The 15,808-nt window shown below is 41.9% G+C and overlaps 1 protein-coding gene across 1 annotated transcript in view; it reads left to right on the top strand.

Moving 5' to 3' along the window:
* PDE3A (phosphodiesterase 3A) overlaps positions 1-15,149 on the top strand; it is a 266,161-nt gene extending 251,012 nt beyond the window's left edge. Inside the window, exons 15-16 of the mRNA XM_063358308.1 lie at positions 2,468-2,708; positions 6,241-15,149. Of these exons, the coding sequence (XP_063214378.1) occupies positions 2,468-2,708; positions 6,241-6,488 (489 nt within the window). The 3' untranslated portion in view covers positions 6,489-15,149. The remainder of the gene's footprint in view (positions 1-2,467; positions 2,709-6,240) is intronic.
* The last annotated feature ends 659 nt before the right edge of the window (positions 15,150-15,808 follow it).

The following is a 15,808-nucleotide window of genomic DNA, read 5'->3' as shown; positions in this document are numbered from 1 at the left end:
GACAAAACCTGTTAATCAGACGTATGATATGCCTCTCCTTTGATCCAACATAACTAATGTCAGAGGGCAGTAAGTGCTCCAGTACATTAATGCCATCAAAGTGTTGGATAGTGAGCTCTGAATCAAGCTTGGAAGGAACAGTGTGGGAGGATACTGTGTTATCTGTTCCATGGTAGGAATCTGGGTTATTTTCCATCAGTTAGAAAGGTGTGCCACTAATGTTTCCATGCTCTTGGAAGCTGCTCCAAAGGACTGTTGGAGATTATCTTTTTTATAATCTTGTAATTAAAAAAAAAAAAAACGTTTGAGATTTATCCGCTCTGCAAATTTTGATTCAGAATAACACATATGTTATTTTTGTATTGGCTTTACTTTTGGCATGGGGATTGTGGGCAAATGCATTTGAAATCTTCGGTAGCAAATTCCAAGAGGTCAGGGAGTCATAAGACATTAGGGGCTTTTGGTTTTGTTTCTGTTTTAATAGAAGGTGTGTATTCACTGTATTGAGAAATCAGTACATCCCAGTGGGTTTCCTGGTTTGTTTATTTTGCATGGCGTGAGCTGCTATGCTGACAGGGCATTGATGGGATTGACAACAGAGAACATTTTCTTCCTAGGACTTACTTTTGGAGTTAAAGAGGATAAGCTAGGTTCTCAATTTATTTAACCTAGGTTAAATTCTCATTTTCTTTAATGTAATATGCTATGAGAGGTGTATCAAACCATCTTCACCATTGCTTCACCAAAAAAGTGTCAGGCTTTTTTCTGAAAAGGGAGAAGTCTTTATTTTCTCACTTCTAAAAAGGAGAATTTTATGGGAAGTTTGAATTTCCCTAGAGTCGTTATCAAAGAGCATACATATGTACATTCAACCTATGCTGTGAAAATAATGAAATATCTTTCTTGAATTTCCTCTAATAAATTCTTCAAAGGAATTGGTGTTTAACTCCCGTATAAAAAAACCTCCTTATTAAAAATGTGTTGCATAGAAACATTCAAAATCCTGTGTCATATTGTTACAGTATGTTTCTTTTTCTTTCCTCCACATGCTTGGCATACTTATTTGAAAACAGGTTAGACATACTAAAAAGAGTCAAAAAACGTACTGCAAAATATTTCACATAATAAATCATGTTTTAATGGAACATGAAAAAAGAACTTGTAAACATTTCAATAGTCAGCTTTCTTCCCACTACTGACAGCTCGCAACGAGGAAATCTCAGATGTCTTACTGTAAAGAGCGATCTGCCACCTCTTCTTAATTTGTTTTCTATTTCAAGAGTGGGTGGCATGTTTCAGCGTTTTGCTAACACTAATATTTTGCGTTTAATGATTGAACAGAACATTTCAGGATAGGTTATTATAAAAGTCACAAAACAAAACACAAGGAAATGAGACATTTGTTGTACGTATTTCAAAATTTAACTCCGATTCTTTGGCTGTCCCAGATATCAACAGGGTGTTGACTAGATCCATTGTCCATGACTTTTCGAAAAATGAGGTCACAAGGAGATAAATTCAGGCAATCTGTAACATAATGGAAATGGAAAATGTCTCTCCAAATTCTAATCTGTATTCTCAAATATAGATCTCTGTATTGTATTAAAACACCAATTTGTGTATCAGGCTTGATTGGGGGGATTAGATTTTTCTCTTGGGGGGGTGGCATCCAGTCTTGACATGTCTACTCAGCTGAAAACTCATTGATATCACCAGTAGCTTTGCTGCGATAGGGAGGTGGGAGTATATCAGACTTGACTGTGCAAGAAAGTTTTACCTTCTTCTATATCATGAGAGGAGGAAGAAAAAAAGTCTTCCTATACCTCCCCTCTATCTTCTCTCCCCAGGAAAAGCTCACAAAAAGCTTTATGGGAAAGATTACTGCCTCTGAGTAACCCCTGCTTTCATAGGGATCATTCTAATGGTCCCGGGAGCAAATACTTATGACTCAAAAGCAAGAGGACCTCTCCATGTTATATATAGTAAGAACAAAATTCATAAGAAAACTAGTTCAATGAGATAGCCCTTGCTTGTAGAAGTTCGGTCTTGTTCCCTGCAAACAGATGGCTGACTACAAGGTTGTTGTGAGATAACAATCCCAAAATCAGAAGGGATTTTTTGAAAAGGAGGAAAGAAAGAAAATAATTATTTTCAAACTTTTACACACACAGTGTAAAGTACAGGACAAGGGCGGTGGGCATCATTTTGCACAGCCATCAACTAACACCTTTGTTACATTCACGCTGTCAGTAGTGAGTCCTCTTACAAGAAAAGAACTGTAACTTCAATTAACCATTTGATGTGATAGCATTGTAGTAATGTCATGCTGGCGTGCTATGGAAGTGCCATTAGAGCTGAATTATTTTTCTTTCATCATTTTGATTTGGTTTGATGTGCATTACTCTTTTTCGTGACATGGTTTTGTTTCATTTACTTCAGAGAAATTACTGTTATTTTTCATCTCCAGGGTGATGAAGAGGCTAGCTTGGGCTTGCCAATCAGTCCTTTCATGGATCGCTCTGCTCCTCAGCTGGCGCACCTCCAGGAATCTTTCATCACTCACATTGTGGGACCACTATGTAACTCCTATGACTCAGCGGGGCTGATGCCAGGAAAATGGATAGAAGATAGTGATGAATCAGGAGACACAGATGAGCATGAAGAGGAGGAAACAGCAGAAATGGAAACTTGTGAAAACGCTGAATCCAGTAAGTTGCTCACACTTATATTTTTCAACAGAGCAAGTTCCATATTGTGACCAAAATCTAAGCACCCATATTTTAAGTGTTGAGACCATGAGCTGGTCACGTTCTACGTGGGCATCTCCAGACTTAGTTATTCAGTGCTGTCCTTGGTGAAGCTGGCATGTAGCCAGTCACGTTAGTAACGGAGATGCTTAGTGGTATCAGGACTGGTACTCATTGTTGTTCATATCTATTACTCTTTTCTGCCTTCAGTTGAGGTTTCTGGTGGTGGATCACCTGTCTGTGCATGAGGGCTTTTTAGACTACTTCCAGCACTGGTGTTAGTAGACTGTAACAATTTCACTTAAGAAAGGACGGTTGGGAGATTTTTCAAGGAAAGCACTCAACATTTGCATGAGTTAGCATGATGTACAAGAATAATAGAATGAGGCTCTGCGGTGCTGAGACAGTAAAAGTTTTTAGCAATGGAAGTATTTTAATGCAAATCTTTTAAAGGTAGTATATGGGGAGGAGTGGGGAGAGAATCAAGAATCACACCGAGCATCGCTGTGTTGTGTGCTGGGAGCTTCGTCCCTTGGCCCTTCTGGCTAATCAGTAACTAAAGCTGATAGGCTCCTGCCTCTCCTCCAGAAGGGCAACAGTGCCAACATCTGTCATACTGAGAAGAGAACTTTGTACTTTGCAAAGAGACCTCCGGAACTTGTTGGAAGTGTCTTTTACCAGTTTAATCCCACATGCTTCTCTTCCCAAGATTTCTCTTTTCTTTTGTGTTCCTCTTCCTTCTGAATTTCCTGCTACTGTTCTTTTAGTTCCTTCTGTGGGTCATCTTTCTCTCTCTCCCCTGTATCTAATCCTTCTAGAAAGCACCAGCCTTAAGTACGCTAGTAAAATACCGACACATAGCTTTTTCACTAGCAGTCTAATTTTTTCTGTTCTTCCCCACACACTTTCATGCCCTAATGAGTATCATCCCTATTTTCTGTTGGGAAAGCTGAGAAGTGGAAAGATAATTGCAGTAAGTCACATTAGGGCTTTGAAACTAAAATCTGCATCTCCTGACATGCAGAATTGACCTTTTATCTCCAGTAAGATCCAGGGGTATGCAGTTTGTATTTAAGAAATCATTGCCACTGTTCATACGCATGCACTTGTACATAAATTTAGTAGGTTCACATGCACAAAAAATGTTTTTGAGAACAACATTAAATAATATAGCACACAGAGGTTTATTTTAGCACCCTATAATGCATCGGCTCTGTAATAGCAGGCAGAGCTACGTGTTTCTGTGGCAGATTGGCGTTTATGGAATCGCTTACCAGGGGGAAAGCTTACGCTACTGGTAACCAACATAGACCCCAAAGCACTGAAACTGATACTGCTATATTAAAAAGAAAGATGAAGGATGTTCTCATTTATCCATTGCAGTGTCTAACCTTACTTTGAAATCCTTCGTCTCCTTTCACCTCATTTCTGTATTCAGTTGTCTTCTCTATCACTGCTAGTCCAGTCCAACAATGTTGCTTTCAGGTTGAAAGCACAGGGCATTATTAACCCTTGTCGCATTGAAAACAGACCAAATCTTCTGTTTTCTTTCTTCTGTTCTACTCCATGACAGTACCTTACTATTCAACCTGATGATTTTAGGCTCTTTATCTTTTTCAAAACCTTAAAAATAAATGTATCCGAGGTTTTGAGATATTCAAACAAATTCCTCCTATTTCCTTCTTACCAAATGTGGGGTGTTCATCTTCTCAGTCGTACCAACATGTTACAAACTGTTTTCTTCCAGTTCCCTAAATTATCCGTGTCTGTGTGGATCTGAATCAGGAATCTACGGGATCCTTTGTGTTGATATAGGGGTCTTAAAGGTTGTTAGAAATTTATACCTATGATCAACACAATTTTTGTTGTTCTAAACTTTCTCAATGAAACAAAATAAAAGGTCGAGATGTCAGATGCATAGATACTAAGAGTTGTGTAGGTATTGGTGAAGATCTTTTTCTTGATGGAAATGCCTTTTAGGCGGGTGGAAATACAATTGTGGCAGAAAATACTTCACATAGGTCCTGATAATTTGCTAGAGCAGTTGAGATAAATTTAAGAGTTATAAAAACTTAATGTAGCTTAAAATCAGTCATTGTGTTTGTTATTATACAGGAGCATGTAATTCCCCCAAAGTCCTGATGCAAGTATAAGAATTAAACTGGCTCGGTCTTTTAGTGATTCAGACAAATTTTAACACCACAGCAAGCACTCACTGGTCTCTGCAGAGAGCAGCAAGATACAGGGTCACCCGGGAAACCCAGGAGAGAATGTCCTGCTGAGGCATTGGCAGCATAGGGGCTTCTTATTAGTGCTAAACCTGAAGGTTTCCTACAGGGAACCAAGGGCTTTCTAATGAAGGATTGAGTTGGATTTGGTCTGTGCTCAGTGAAAAGCTCTTTGTTTCCAGTTCAAAAGCTTCAAGGGCTAAACGTTTTGGATCCTGACACAGACATACTTTAGGCAACCTGCAAATACTAATACACGCAATTTTATTTGGTACAAAACATTCCTCTACGTCACCTGCTTTAAAAAAGAAATCAGCAGTTGTCTTTGGAGGGGTTATTATTTCAGTTCTGTGACTGCCGTTGCCACTGTTAATGACCAGGGAAAATTTTCAAGCTTTGTACTATTAAGGAGTTAACAATCTGCATGGGACAGACTATATTGACAGGGAAAAAAGCACACTTCAGATAGCAAAACTCTTGTAGTGTAGCTCTCAGGAGCCATGAGAACTACCAGTGGCAAAAACATTTTATAGGTCAACAGCAGGGGACTGATGCTTCAAAACCAAAGGCCAGCAAGCTCCCTGGTAGTACTTAGCTATATGAATACGCAGATTCCTTTGCCAAAGCAGTGTTGTGCAAAGGCTTTAAGGTCATCTCCACTGCAGTGGTGGAGCGGTAAATCTTTTGACTCTGAAAAGAGAACATAGGAGTGCGTTCCCTCCTTTGATTACTAGTGCATCTTATCCTTCTACATTCATTATCCTTCTACAGCATGGCTCAGATCGGAGGTAAAATGTGGACAAAACAAAATCAGGATTTTTTTTTTATCTAGGGCAATCAGCAGGGATCCACTGGGGCCGGGGGAGGAGGGGTGTAGAATTTAATGTGTGTGCGTGTTATGGAGTAGGTTGACGAGAGTCTTTAAGTACTTGATATAAAAAAAATGAACAGAAACAGCTCAGTGACATGTTTTCTGCGTACTCATTCAAGCACTAGCTGTCCACGTGAGCTGCATGGTCAGGGACAGCATGCAGCCTGTGATAGGATGAAGCTGGGGCTCAAACTGTGCAGGAAACCACTTTGCTTTCCCAGAGGTCTGGAGAGGCATGACTTTCTGAATTTTAAGACTAAGTTTGAAGTTTTGAAAATCTGTCCATGCAGTTCCTATAAGTCATAGTACACCCTGTCTGCTTCCTACGCTTTCAGTCCCTTTTCCTTCTTTCTTCACAGAAAACAGTACATTAACGACACATGGTGTTTTACAGGAAAGAAGAAGTTCAAGAGGAGGAAAATCTACTGTCAGATCACTCAGCACCTGCTTCAGAACCATAAAATGTGGAAGAAAGTAATTGAGGATGAGGAGAGGTTAGCTGGGACAGAGAAGCAAGGTGTGGAGCAATCCACGCTGCACCAATCTTCAGAACAAATCCAGGCCATCAGGGAAGAGGAGGAGGAGAAAGGGAAGCCCAAGAGGGATGAAGAGGAGAACACACCTGTAGAACCGAACCAATGACAATATTTACAGCAGTATTTTAAGACAGATTGACTCGTGCACAGACTCTTTCTCAAGCCAGCACAGCATTTAGACACAACACTGTAGAAGTATGGGATAATGCGCCTACAGCTGTTTAATTTGTTTCTCTTTCCTTTTTATGGTGAGGTACATTGTTTAAACTCCTATGCTCAAGGAAGCTTTCACACTGCGACACCGGCTTTTAACGACTTTCTTTTAAAAAGATTTGGGGGTGGGTGGAATTATATGAATATATATATATAGCCAGGGTTATTGCCTGTGCACTTCAGCAAAATACATTTAATGATATATTATGGTCACTGTGATATTTACAGAAGAAAGTTATCTAAGGAAATGCTGCTTCTAAAGCACATTTGCAGTTAACAGTAAGGTACCAGTTAAGTAGCTTTTGCTCTTAATGCTGAGGGATGAAAGTTCCAAAGCTTTATATGAATGCTGATGTATCCTGCCAACATATATGGGTGCGTGTGAGGGGGTGTTTGTGAGTGTGAGTGGATGTAAAGTAATATACCATAATTTGAGTTCTTATTAGACTAGCTGTAGCACATGTCCCAATACATGACAACAAACAGAAGGCCGGAATTTTAGAGAATATGTGCCCACAAGGGAACCAGAGGCCATTTTGAGGAGCTTTCCATTTCCCATAGCCCCCCAAATCCCAGTTTGCACTCCAGCTGCAAGCAGCAGCCTTTTCAGCAGGGGCTGTGGTGACCTGGGCTGCTGGCCTGGCCCCGTCTGGCTGTGCAGGCTCCTCTTGCCTCCTCCTCTTCCTCCTCCTTGGCCCTTCCCAGACTGCTGGCGAAAGGGATGTGCCAGGAAATTAATTTTCCAAAGGGGGTTACAAGGAACTGTGCTGGTCTGTTCCCCTCGAGAGGACCTGGCCCTCTGTGTACTTCAGAGCGCGTGAACGGCTGTGTGGGGCAGCGTGTGTGTTTGCGCAGGAGAGAACAGGGAGCAAATGTGTGTGCATACTCGGAAACGAGAGGCACGCTGTCATCTTCCTACCCCAACCTTCTGCCTCCATGCATCAGTGGCCAAATATATCATTTCAGAACGAAGCTAAACTTACCATCTCTTGAGAGCGAAAGAAGGGAAGTGTGGGGGCCATACCCTTCCTCAGAATGAAACGCAGACGATGCATTTGGAGCAGGGTGGGGGACCGGTGCCAGTCCTGTGTCGGCCGGACACTTGTATGTCTCAGCAACCACTCACATGAGCTTTGGAGAACTTGGGTTTTCAGTGTGAGGTGCTGGATGGGAGCAGTTTGTTGCTGGCATTCTGCTTAGAAGCAGCGTGTTTGATCCCACCGATATACTTACTTTTTTTCTTTTTTCTTTTTTCCTTTTTTTTTTTAAGAGAAAGGAAAAGATCGGGCCTGTAAGAAGAGCAGATCTTTTTTTTTTTTTTGTTCTGTTTATTTGTTTTCTCTGTTGTTTATGCTGTGAGCCAAATGTCTATTTAAAAGGTTGGATATTCACTTTCAATATTTTATTTCACGATATTATATTTGTCAATGATTAGCTATCTAGATGTAAATATGGAAAAATTTTTATGGGTTCCTGTAGATAATGATATCTTTAAGAAAAAAAAAAAAAGAAAAAGAAAAAAAGGGGAAAGTTTTTTTGTAAAGATAATTTTTTAAAAAATAAATACAAAAACATTTTTATACAGTGTAGCCATTTCCAAACCCAACAAATAAAGTCTTGAGTAATTTGTATAGACCTTTCTGGGAAGCCAGTGGTCTACAGGATCAAGGCTTTAAAGTAGTAATGCTCTTTGGGACTGGTAGCACTAACCAGTACCACACCATTTAGAGTTTTGTTCCCACAGAAAGAATTATATATATATAAAGTTCAGTATCTCTGAAAAATCATTTGACTACATATGCTTTTTATATTTTGATCCTGCAGCCCCTTGCCAAGAAGAGGATTGCTTGTGTGAGTAAGAATGCTTGTGAAAGGAAGAGTTTGTAGGAGAAGTCCTTTCTATATCAAATGTCTGATATTGCATCCATCACTTTTTGCTATTGTTACGCATTCACCATATTTCGTGATGTAATTGATACCTCCCCAAAAACGTTGGAAAACATTCTCTATCAAAGCCAGTCAGGACGCATGTTGTCACTTCAGAGTTTCTTCTTGCTTTGCATTTCCTTTAGAGCGAGATTTTTCTGGAAAACACCTGATGTTGTCCCATCCTACTCTTACCAGTAGAGAAGGCATTTGCCTTTCAACAGAGTGGCTCTAGAGCATGGGTCTGAATGCTCTCTTATCAGCAGAAATATTTAGTAAGTGTTTTTCAATGAAATCATAAAAGCAAATTGCACTATTATTTTAAAGGGAAAGGATGTAGTAGAACGCATTCAAAAGAAAAAAAAGATGTCTCCAAGATCTCAGCAAGTCTCCACCAATTCCAGCTTGCACTGTTTTCACACCTCTTCAGTCACTTTGATTAATCATTTTATTTGGGGTTTTCTTGTACAAGTGATATACGTACCTTATAGTGTGAGAAGAATTTAATATGCCTCATTCTGTCCTTTAAAAATTAAACTTACAGAGATGCTTTAAAGTATTACATCTCCAAGCACTTTTTTCTCTGTTTTTAGTGCATGATCACTGGGACTGGATTTTTTGTATTGTTTTTGCTAGAAGTTCTCGCAGAAAGTGTTAGTGGGTGCTCAGTTGGTAAAATTATGAAGAGGCATTCAGGAGTGAGGCCAAATCCTTCAAATGGAGTAATAATCCTCTAAGCAGGTATACACAGGGTTGAACCAAGAAAAATTATCCTGAAAATATGCTGAAACGGAATTATTATATTTTTCCTAGTCATCATTTTTTGATTGCCATTAGGTAAAATCAGTGTCAGCTTGTAAATTGTTACGCTTGCTTTCTGTAGTGCCAGTGCAGCTGTCGCAAATTGCTGCTGCGTTGCCACACAAGCTTGTTTGTGGGTGCAGTTTGATTAACTCAGGTCTTTTACAGCGAAGGAATCGCTGACAGGCTTAAAATCAGAATGATCATAGAATCATAGAATGGTCCGGGTTGGGAGGGACCTTAATCACCTAGTTCCAATGACTGTTGATTTTATCCAAACTGGAAGGAATACTAGTGAAGAAGCTAAAGTAACTGAGAGCAATTAACTTGATAAAAGGCGACTTTTTTTTTTTGCGCTCCAAATAGTTACTAACAGAATCTATTTTCTGCAGGTGTCCACTCCTTATGAACCTGATTTTCAGTCTTTGCAGTGCATTTCTGGCAGGCAATGATCAGGAAATTTCCCAGGCTGGCTTAAATATAACACAAAAGAAAATACCGGAGAGATTTTATATCAAACATGTGAATACCTTTTTTTTTTTTTTTTTTTGCTTTGGGTTTTTTTAGTAGATAATGAAGCAGGTTAAAAAAAAAAAAAAAGAGGCAAAACTTTTGACCTGCAGTTGCAGCAGCCTTTTGGAGGCTAGAACTTGATGGTTGTCTGCTTTGTGCAGTCCTTCGGTGATGCAAACCCCAAAGAAACCACAGCCTGTGCAATATTTTTGGAAAAAAACTAAAAGAAAAAGAATTTAATTCTATCAGCAAATCGCTCGGCGTTCAGGTGGGATGTAGCAGCAACCCCGTGTAGATCTGGGTTTCTGGTATGTACAGTATGCAAAGAGGTTTGTTTAATAGTAGGAAAAGCAAGCCCTATTGAAACAGTGTTTTTCAGTTAAAAAGGAATTAAATATTTTAGTTTTCGGTTCTTTAAAAACAGGCAGAGAAGGATTGGACTGCTTTTTCAGTTTGGATATTTTGTTTTCTCCACTGTAATTTCACTTGGCAGCTGATCCTCTTCCTTTCTAGTCTAGGAGAAGTTTGCTGTTCCCTTAGGAGGCTTTTTGCAGTGCTCACACCTCCCAGTGCAGCGAGAAGAGCGCTCTGCTCATCACGTAGCAAGCTCATATAAACACTTTGTCCCCCTATTCCCGGTTTGCTTGATAGTCGCATGATGTTTACCATGGAATATAACTTCTCTCATTATGCTTGTCTTGCAGAAGGAACACGTAGAAATAGAAAATGCGAAAGCCCCAAACTATTTATTTTACTACCTTTTCTTTTAGGAGGCTGAGACTTTGGTTTCCATGAGCCCCAAACCACCTGTGTCTAGAAGTAATAATGTCTACCACGTTCGAAGGGCCATAGTTTACTTGTGCTCTAATTCTTGAGGGAACATTGAGGTTACATGATTCGTTTTGAGCTAATGTAGTTGACAGCTCTAAAAATCATCAGCTGCCTCTTCCAGTAGAAAGACGGTGTTTGATGGAATGCTGCGAGCCATGCGTCAGAAGCGAGTTGCAAGAATGTACTAGAAAAAAGGGTTTCTGCTGTGCTCTTGGCAGCATTTTGAACTGGCTTCCCCCATGAATGAAAACCTTTACAGAAAGCTGGAGAAATGGCTGTGTGTCACCAATGCGCCCCCCCCGTGACTTTGGACGGGGTGCTGGCTCTCCTAGCAAACGACTGTCACATTCTGGGAGCAGGTGATTCCCAGGGCAGATGAAATTTGAGAATGCCTTTGTCAACAGTGCAAGGATAGTCATTCACCAGTTGTTACCCTGACATCATATGTCAACATCTCTCTGCATCATCATCAAGTTAAAATGCAAGATTGTGATTTCTCAGGACCTTTTGAGTGGATACATTTGGGACTTTTACCCTTAGTGTACTACTGTGAGAAGTTCTTAAGATCATGGTGGTCTGAATTTGGAAGGAAGTTAAGCCTGTAAAGGTTCAGAAGAACGCTTCCAAAAGTACCATTCGGCATCTAAGCAAATTCTGAACCCAGCTTCCTTTTTATGCTTGCCATGCTGGACATTAACTTCATTTGTTTGCTTTAGAAAGTTTTCCTAAATTTCTGTCTGCTTTTTGGATACAAAAATTTTTCTGAAATTCTGGCCCTGTCTTATGTTCTTTCTTTCAGAAATGCCTCAGAAAGTAGAGTGCAGTGTGGAGAAGCCAAGCATCTTGCCAAATTCGGTGCCGGTCAGTGGTACTGCCCAGCCTGTGCCCCAGTCTGGGTGCGTTCCCGTGCTCCTGAGCTGTGAGATGAGTAGGTGTGGGGTAGCCGTCAGCCTGGGTGCTCATTAGTCCCAGTGGGACCACCAGCTTTTAGTGGGACATGGGATCTTAGAGAATTTTGTCAGTTTTCAAAATGAACCTTAGGCACTCGGGAAAATTTTGCCGGAAGTATTGTGCAGCAAAAGTGATTTGTGGTTGGTCCCAGGGGTTAATGAAGTACTTGTGCCAAAGTCTCATTAGTTATCTGGCACATCCTGCTTTCGTCTGCGTGTTGTGATCCTGCGCCGGTGATGGTGAGGGCTTTGCTATTGATGAAGATGGGTGCACCCTGTCACTGACGTCCCATAGGCACATCCAGATGTGCTGGTTAGTGTGAGCCTGGGCAGCCCCACAAACCCAGCTGTGCCCAAGGCACAGAGAAGGCTCAAGGCGCTCGACCAGCAAATAGTCCAGGGAGGTGCACCAGATGATTCAAGCTTGGGAGAGGCAACACAGATGTGCTGCTGGTTCATTCCAGAGATGAACCATCTAATAGAAATAGTGTTCAATAAATTGGGAGGGCAGCAGTGACAGTCTGTGGCTTTTCTTTCTCTGAAAGAAGAGGCTTTTGACTGTGGTAAAACCTGTCATTCATAAAAACATATGATATTTGCTGTTACATTTTAAAGTACTGTTATGGTTGAGATGTTCCAGCATGGCATGTTTAAGGAAGAGATGTTTCAATATAAGGACGGGCATGAGAATTTCTTGAGCATCCTGCCCAGAGCGGAGAATGTGCCTCTTCCGGGTCTGCTGCAGGCACCGCAGCTGGGAGGCAGGCGCAGAGGGTCGCTCACTCTTTCCAGTCATAGAATCATAGAATTGTTAGGGTTGGAAGGGACCTTAAAGATCATCTAGTTCCAACCCCCCTGCCATGGGCAGGGACACCTCCTGCTAGATCAAATTGCTCAGAGCCCCGTCCAGTCTGGCCTTAAAAACTTCCAGGGATGGGGCTTCCACCACCTCTCTGGGCAACCTGTTCCAGTGTCTCACCACCCTCATGGTGAAGAACTTCTTCCTAACATCCAGTCTGAATCGTCCCATCTCTAGTTTTGATCCATTCCCTCTAGTCCTACCATTACCCGACATCCTAAAAAGTCCCTCACCAGCTTTCTTGTAGGCCCCTTCAGATACTGGTAAGCCACTATAAGGTCTCCTCGGAGCCTTCTTTTTTCCAGACTGAACAACCCCAACTCTCTCAGTCTGTCCTCGTAGGAGAGGTGCTCCAGCCCTCTGATCATCCTCGTGGCCCTTCTCTGGACACGCTCCAGCATGTCCATATCTTTCTTGTAGTAGGGGCTCCAGAATTGGACGCAGTACTCCAGGTGGGGTCTCATGAGAGTGGAGTAGAGGAGGAGAATCACCTCCCTTGACCTGCTGGCCACGCTTCTCCTGATACAGCCCAGGATACGATTGGCTTTCTGGGCTGCTAGTGCACACTGATGGCTCATGTTGAGCTTCTCGTCCACCAGCACCCCCAAGTCCTTTCCTTCAGGGCTGCTCTCAAGCCAGTCACCGCCCAGCCTATATCGGTGCTTGGGATCGCCCTGACCCAGAGGGAGGACCTTGCATTTGGTCTTGTTGAACTTCATGAGGTTGGCATGGGCCCACCTCTCCAGCCTGTCAAGGTCCCTCTGGGTGGCATTCCTTCCCTCTAGTGTGTCAGCCGCCCCACACAGCTTGGTGTTGTCGGCAGACTTGCTGAGGGTGCACTCTATGGCACTGTCCATGTCGCTGATGAAGATGTTAAACAAGACTGGTCCCAGTACTGATCCTTGAGGGACTCCACTTGTCACTGGCCTCCGCTTGGACATGGACCCATTGACAGCCACTCTTTGGGTGCGGCCATCAAGCGAATTCTTTATCCACTGAATTGTCAGTCCATTAAACCCATATTTTATCAGCTTGGAGACCAGGATGTCATGCAGGACAGTGTCAAAGGCTTTGCTCAGGTCCAGGTAAATGACGTCCGTTGCTCTCCCCTTGTCTATTGATGTTGTGACCTTCTCATGGAAGGCCACCTGGTTTGTCAGGCACGATTTGCCCTTGGTGAAGCAGTGTTGATTGTACCCAATCACCTCTTCGTTATTCTTCTGCATTAGCAGTGCCTCCAGGAGGATCTGCTCCATAATCTTACGAGGCACAGAAGTGAGACTGACTGGCCTATAGTTCCCTGGTTCAACCTTCTCTCCCTTTTTGAAAATAGTCTTGGGCCTGGACGTTGGCTTGAGAACTTGGGTATTCCTCAGCTGGCAGCGCAGCACTGGTGTAATTAGTCCTTGAGTTGATGGGGTTGTAGACAAACAGGGAGAAAGTCAAATGAGCAATTTGTAGGAAAGAGCAAAGGGAATTGTAGTCCAGTAGATAAACAGACTTCATACAACATGCTTAATTTTCCTTTTCTTTCAAAACCAAATGTAATCCCACTGCAGTAAAGTATCCATGGAGTTCTGGAGGTTTAATTACTGTTTGGTGTTGCAGCATTAGTCAAAATGGTGGAAGCATTAGAGAGAATTGTTCCCATTAACTATGGGGAATCTTTTTTTCATATTTTTAAGTAAATCAACAAGAGCACCGTTTGATATCTGAATGATTCTTTTTCTTTTATTTTTTAATACGTTAGCAGGAGTTAGAGCCAGGAAATTGGAGAAGGAGGAATGAAAATATGTCTATGATGTGTTTTCAGTCAGCGTCCAGGCCTCCTGAAGAAAATGTATGTGAAGTGTTGTTGAACAGATGGGGGAATAATTGAAATTAAGGTGACAGCTGTCTTAAAAAAAATCATTGTTTAAGATTGAGCTAGCAAAAAGTATTAATTATTGGAGGCAAACTTTTGAATTAGAGCAAAATAGCACCGGTACATTTGAGATCAACTTAATGTGATAAATCTTCCTTTGAATTTCATCACTTTCATTTAACAAAACAACATTCCTCTGGAGGTAAATCAAAGCAGGATTTTAGCCCCTGCTGTGGCAGTTATTGAATCCCAGTGTTGGAGGGAGCAGTGTGAGAGTTATCCTCCATTTACATCCTAATTATGGTTTATTCAGAGGCCATTAGTGGGATTTTCCTAGCAGGCAGGTGTTCTCTTGATGAAAAATACATCACACCGTAGGATGCAGACGTTGCCCACTTGGGCACCTGCTTGAATTCTTAGAACAATACAAGTTCCTCAAGAGCCTGCAGGAAGAAGAATGCAGGTACATTTCTGGAGAGTCCATTTTTGCAGTGACAGAAGGGGGCAAAAGCTCAAGCTAGTTAACAATACTTCTTTGATGAAACTGAAACAACAATAAGCATCATGCAGTTTGAAAGCTTGCCAACGTCACCTGAGGTGTACGCAAAAATTTCCCCGAGTGCTCGCACATGTAAAACTGTTCCTTGTGAAAGGTAATGAGTTCAGGTATAGCCAACTGGCCTTGGCTGGTCGAGCTGGAGGATATGGTAAACCAAGAAGGATTTTTGACTGAAGTGGTTTAATTCTCCCTTATTAAAGAAGACTTTGCTTGGTGCTAGAGGAGGGGGAAAAAAAAAAAAAAAAAGATAATATTTATTTCAGTTGAGCTTTTCAGGTGGCTAGTCCGTGCCAGTCATTTCTTACTTCCTAAGCCATGCTTGTGGTGTGTGTCCAAGGTGTGAAAATGGGACAACAGATGAGATTTGTTCTGCTGTGGATGGCATATGGGATCTGCGTGCACCAAGGGGCGCCACTGAAATCTGCAGGCGTGGAAAGTGGTATATCCCAGAGGTGAATTAGATGGGGAGACCCAGATTATTTCTGTTCTCTGTCTGTGCGGAAGCATAAGAGCAGGTATAAAGGACTTTGCCCCAGCTATGGATCATGCGATTGAATTTTGTGATGGAATTCTCTTTTCCTGATTCAAAAACCGTAGAAATCAGATCAAATAAGCAAAACACAGCGCGTGCTGTGGCCCCAGCGAGGCAGGCGTGCGTTAGTTTACTTTTGCTCGGTCTCACAGAGGGAGCTGCACTTGCACCGTTGGCCTGCAAATGGCTTGGGATCACGGGCGGCGCGGCACAGGGGACAGAAAATGGTGGGAGGTAAAGAACAAATCTTGTATTTAAGAGGGCTGTTGTCAACGTAGCTGGAGAAATACTTTAAAGTAATCCAAACTTTAAAGTAACCCAACTCTGTACCCGCCTCACCATGGTTTGCTCACAGCGTTAGCCCCGAGGTAGCGGGCT

The sequence above is a fragment of the Chroicocephalus ridibundus genome, chromosome 1 (genome assembly GCF_963924245.1).
Source record: "Chroicocephalus ridibundus chromosome 1, bChrRid1.1, whole genome shotgun sequence".
Classification (NCBI taxonomy): Eukaryota; Metazoa; Chordata; class Aves; order Charadriiformes; family Laridae; genus Chroicocephalus; species Chroicocephalus ridibundus.
The sequence above is the reverse complement of the archived record's forward strand: the minus strand, read 5'-3'. Positions and strand labels throughout refer to the sequence as shown.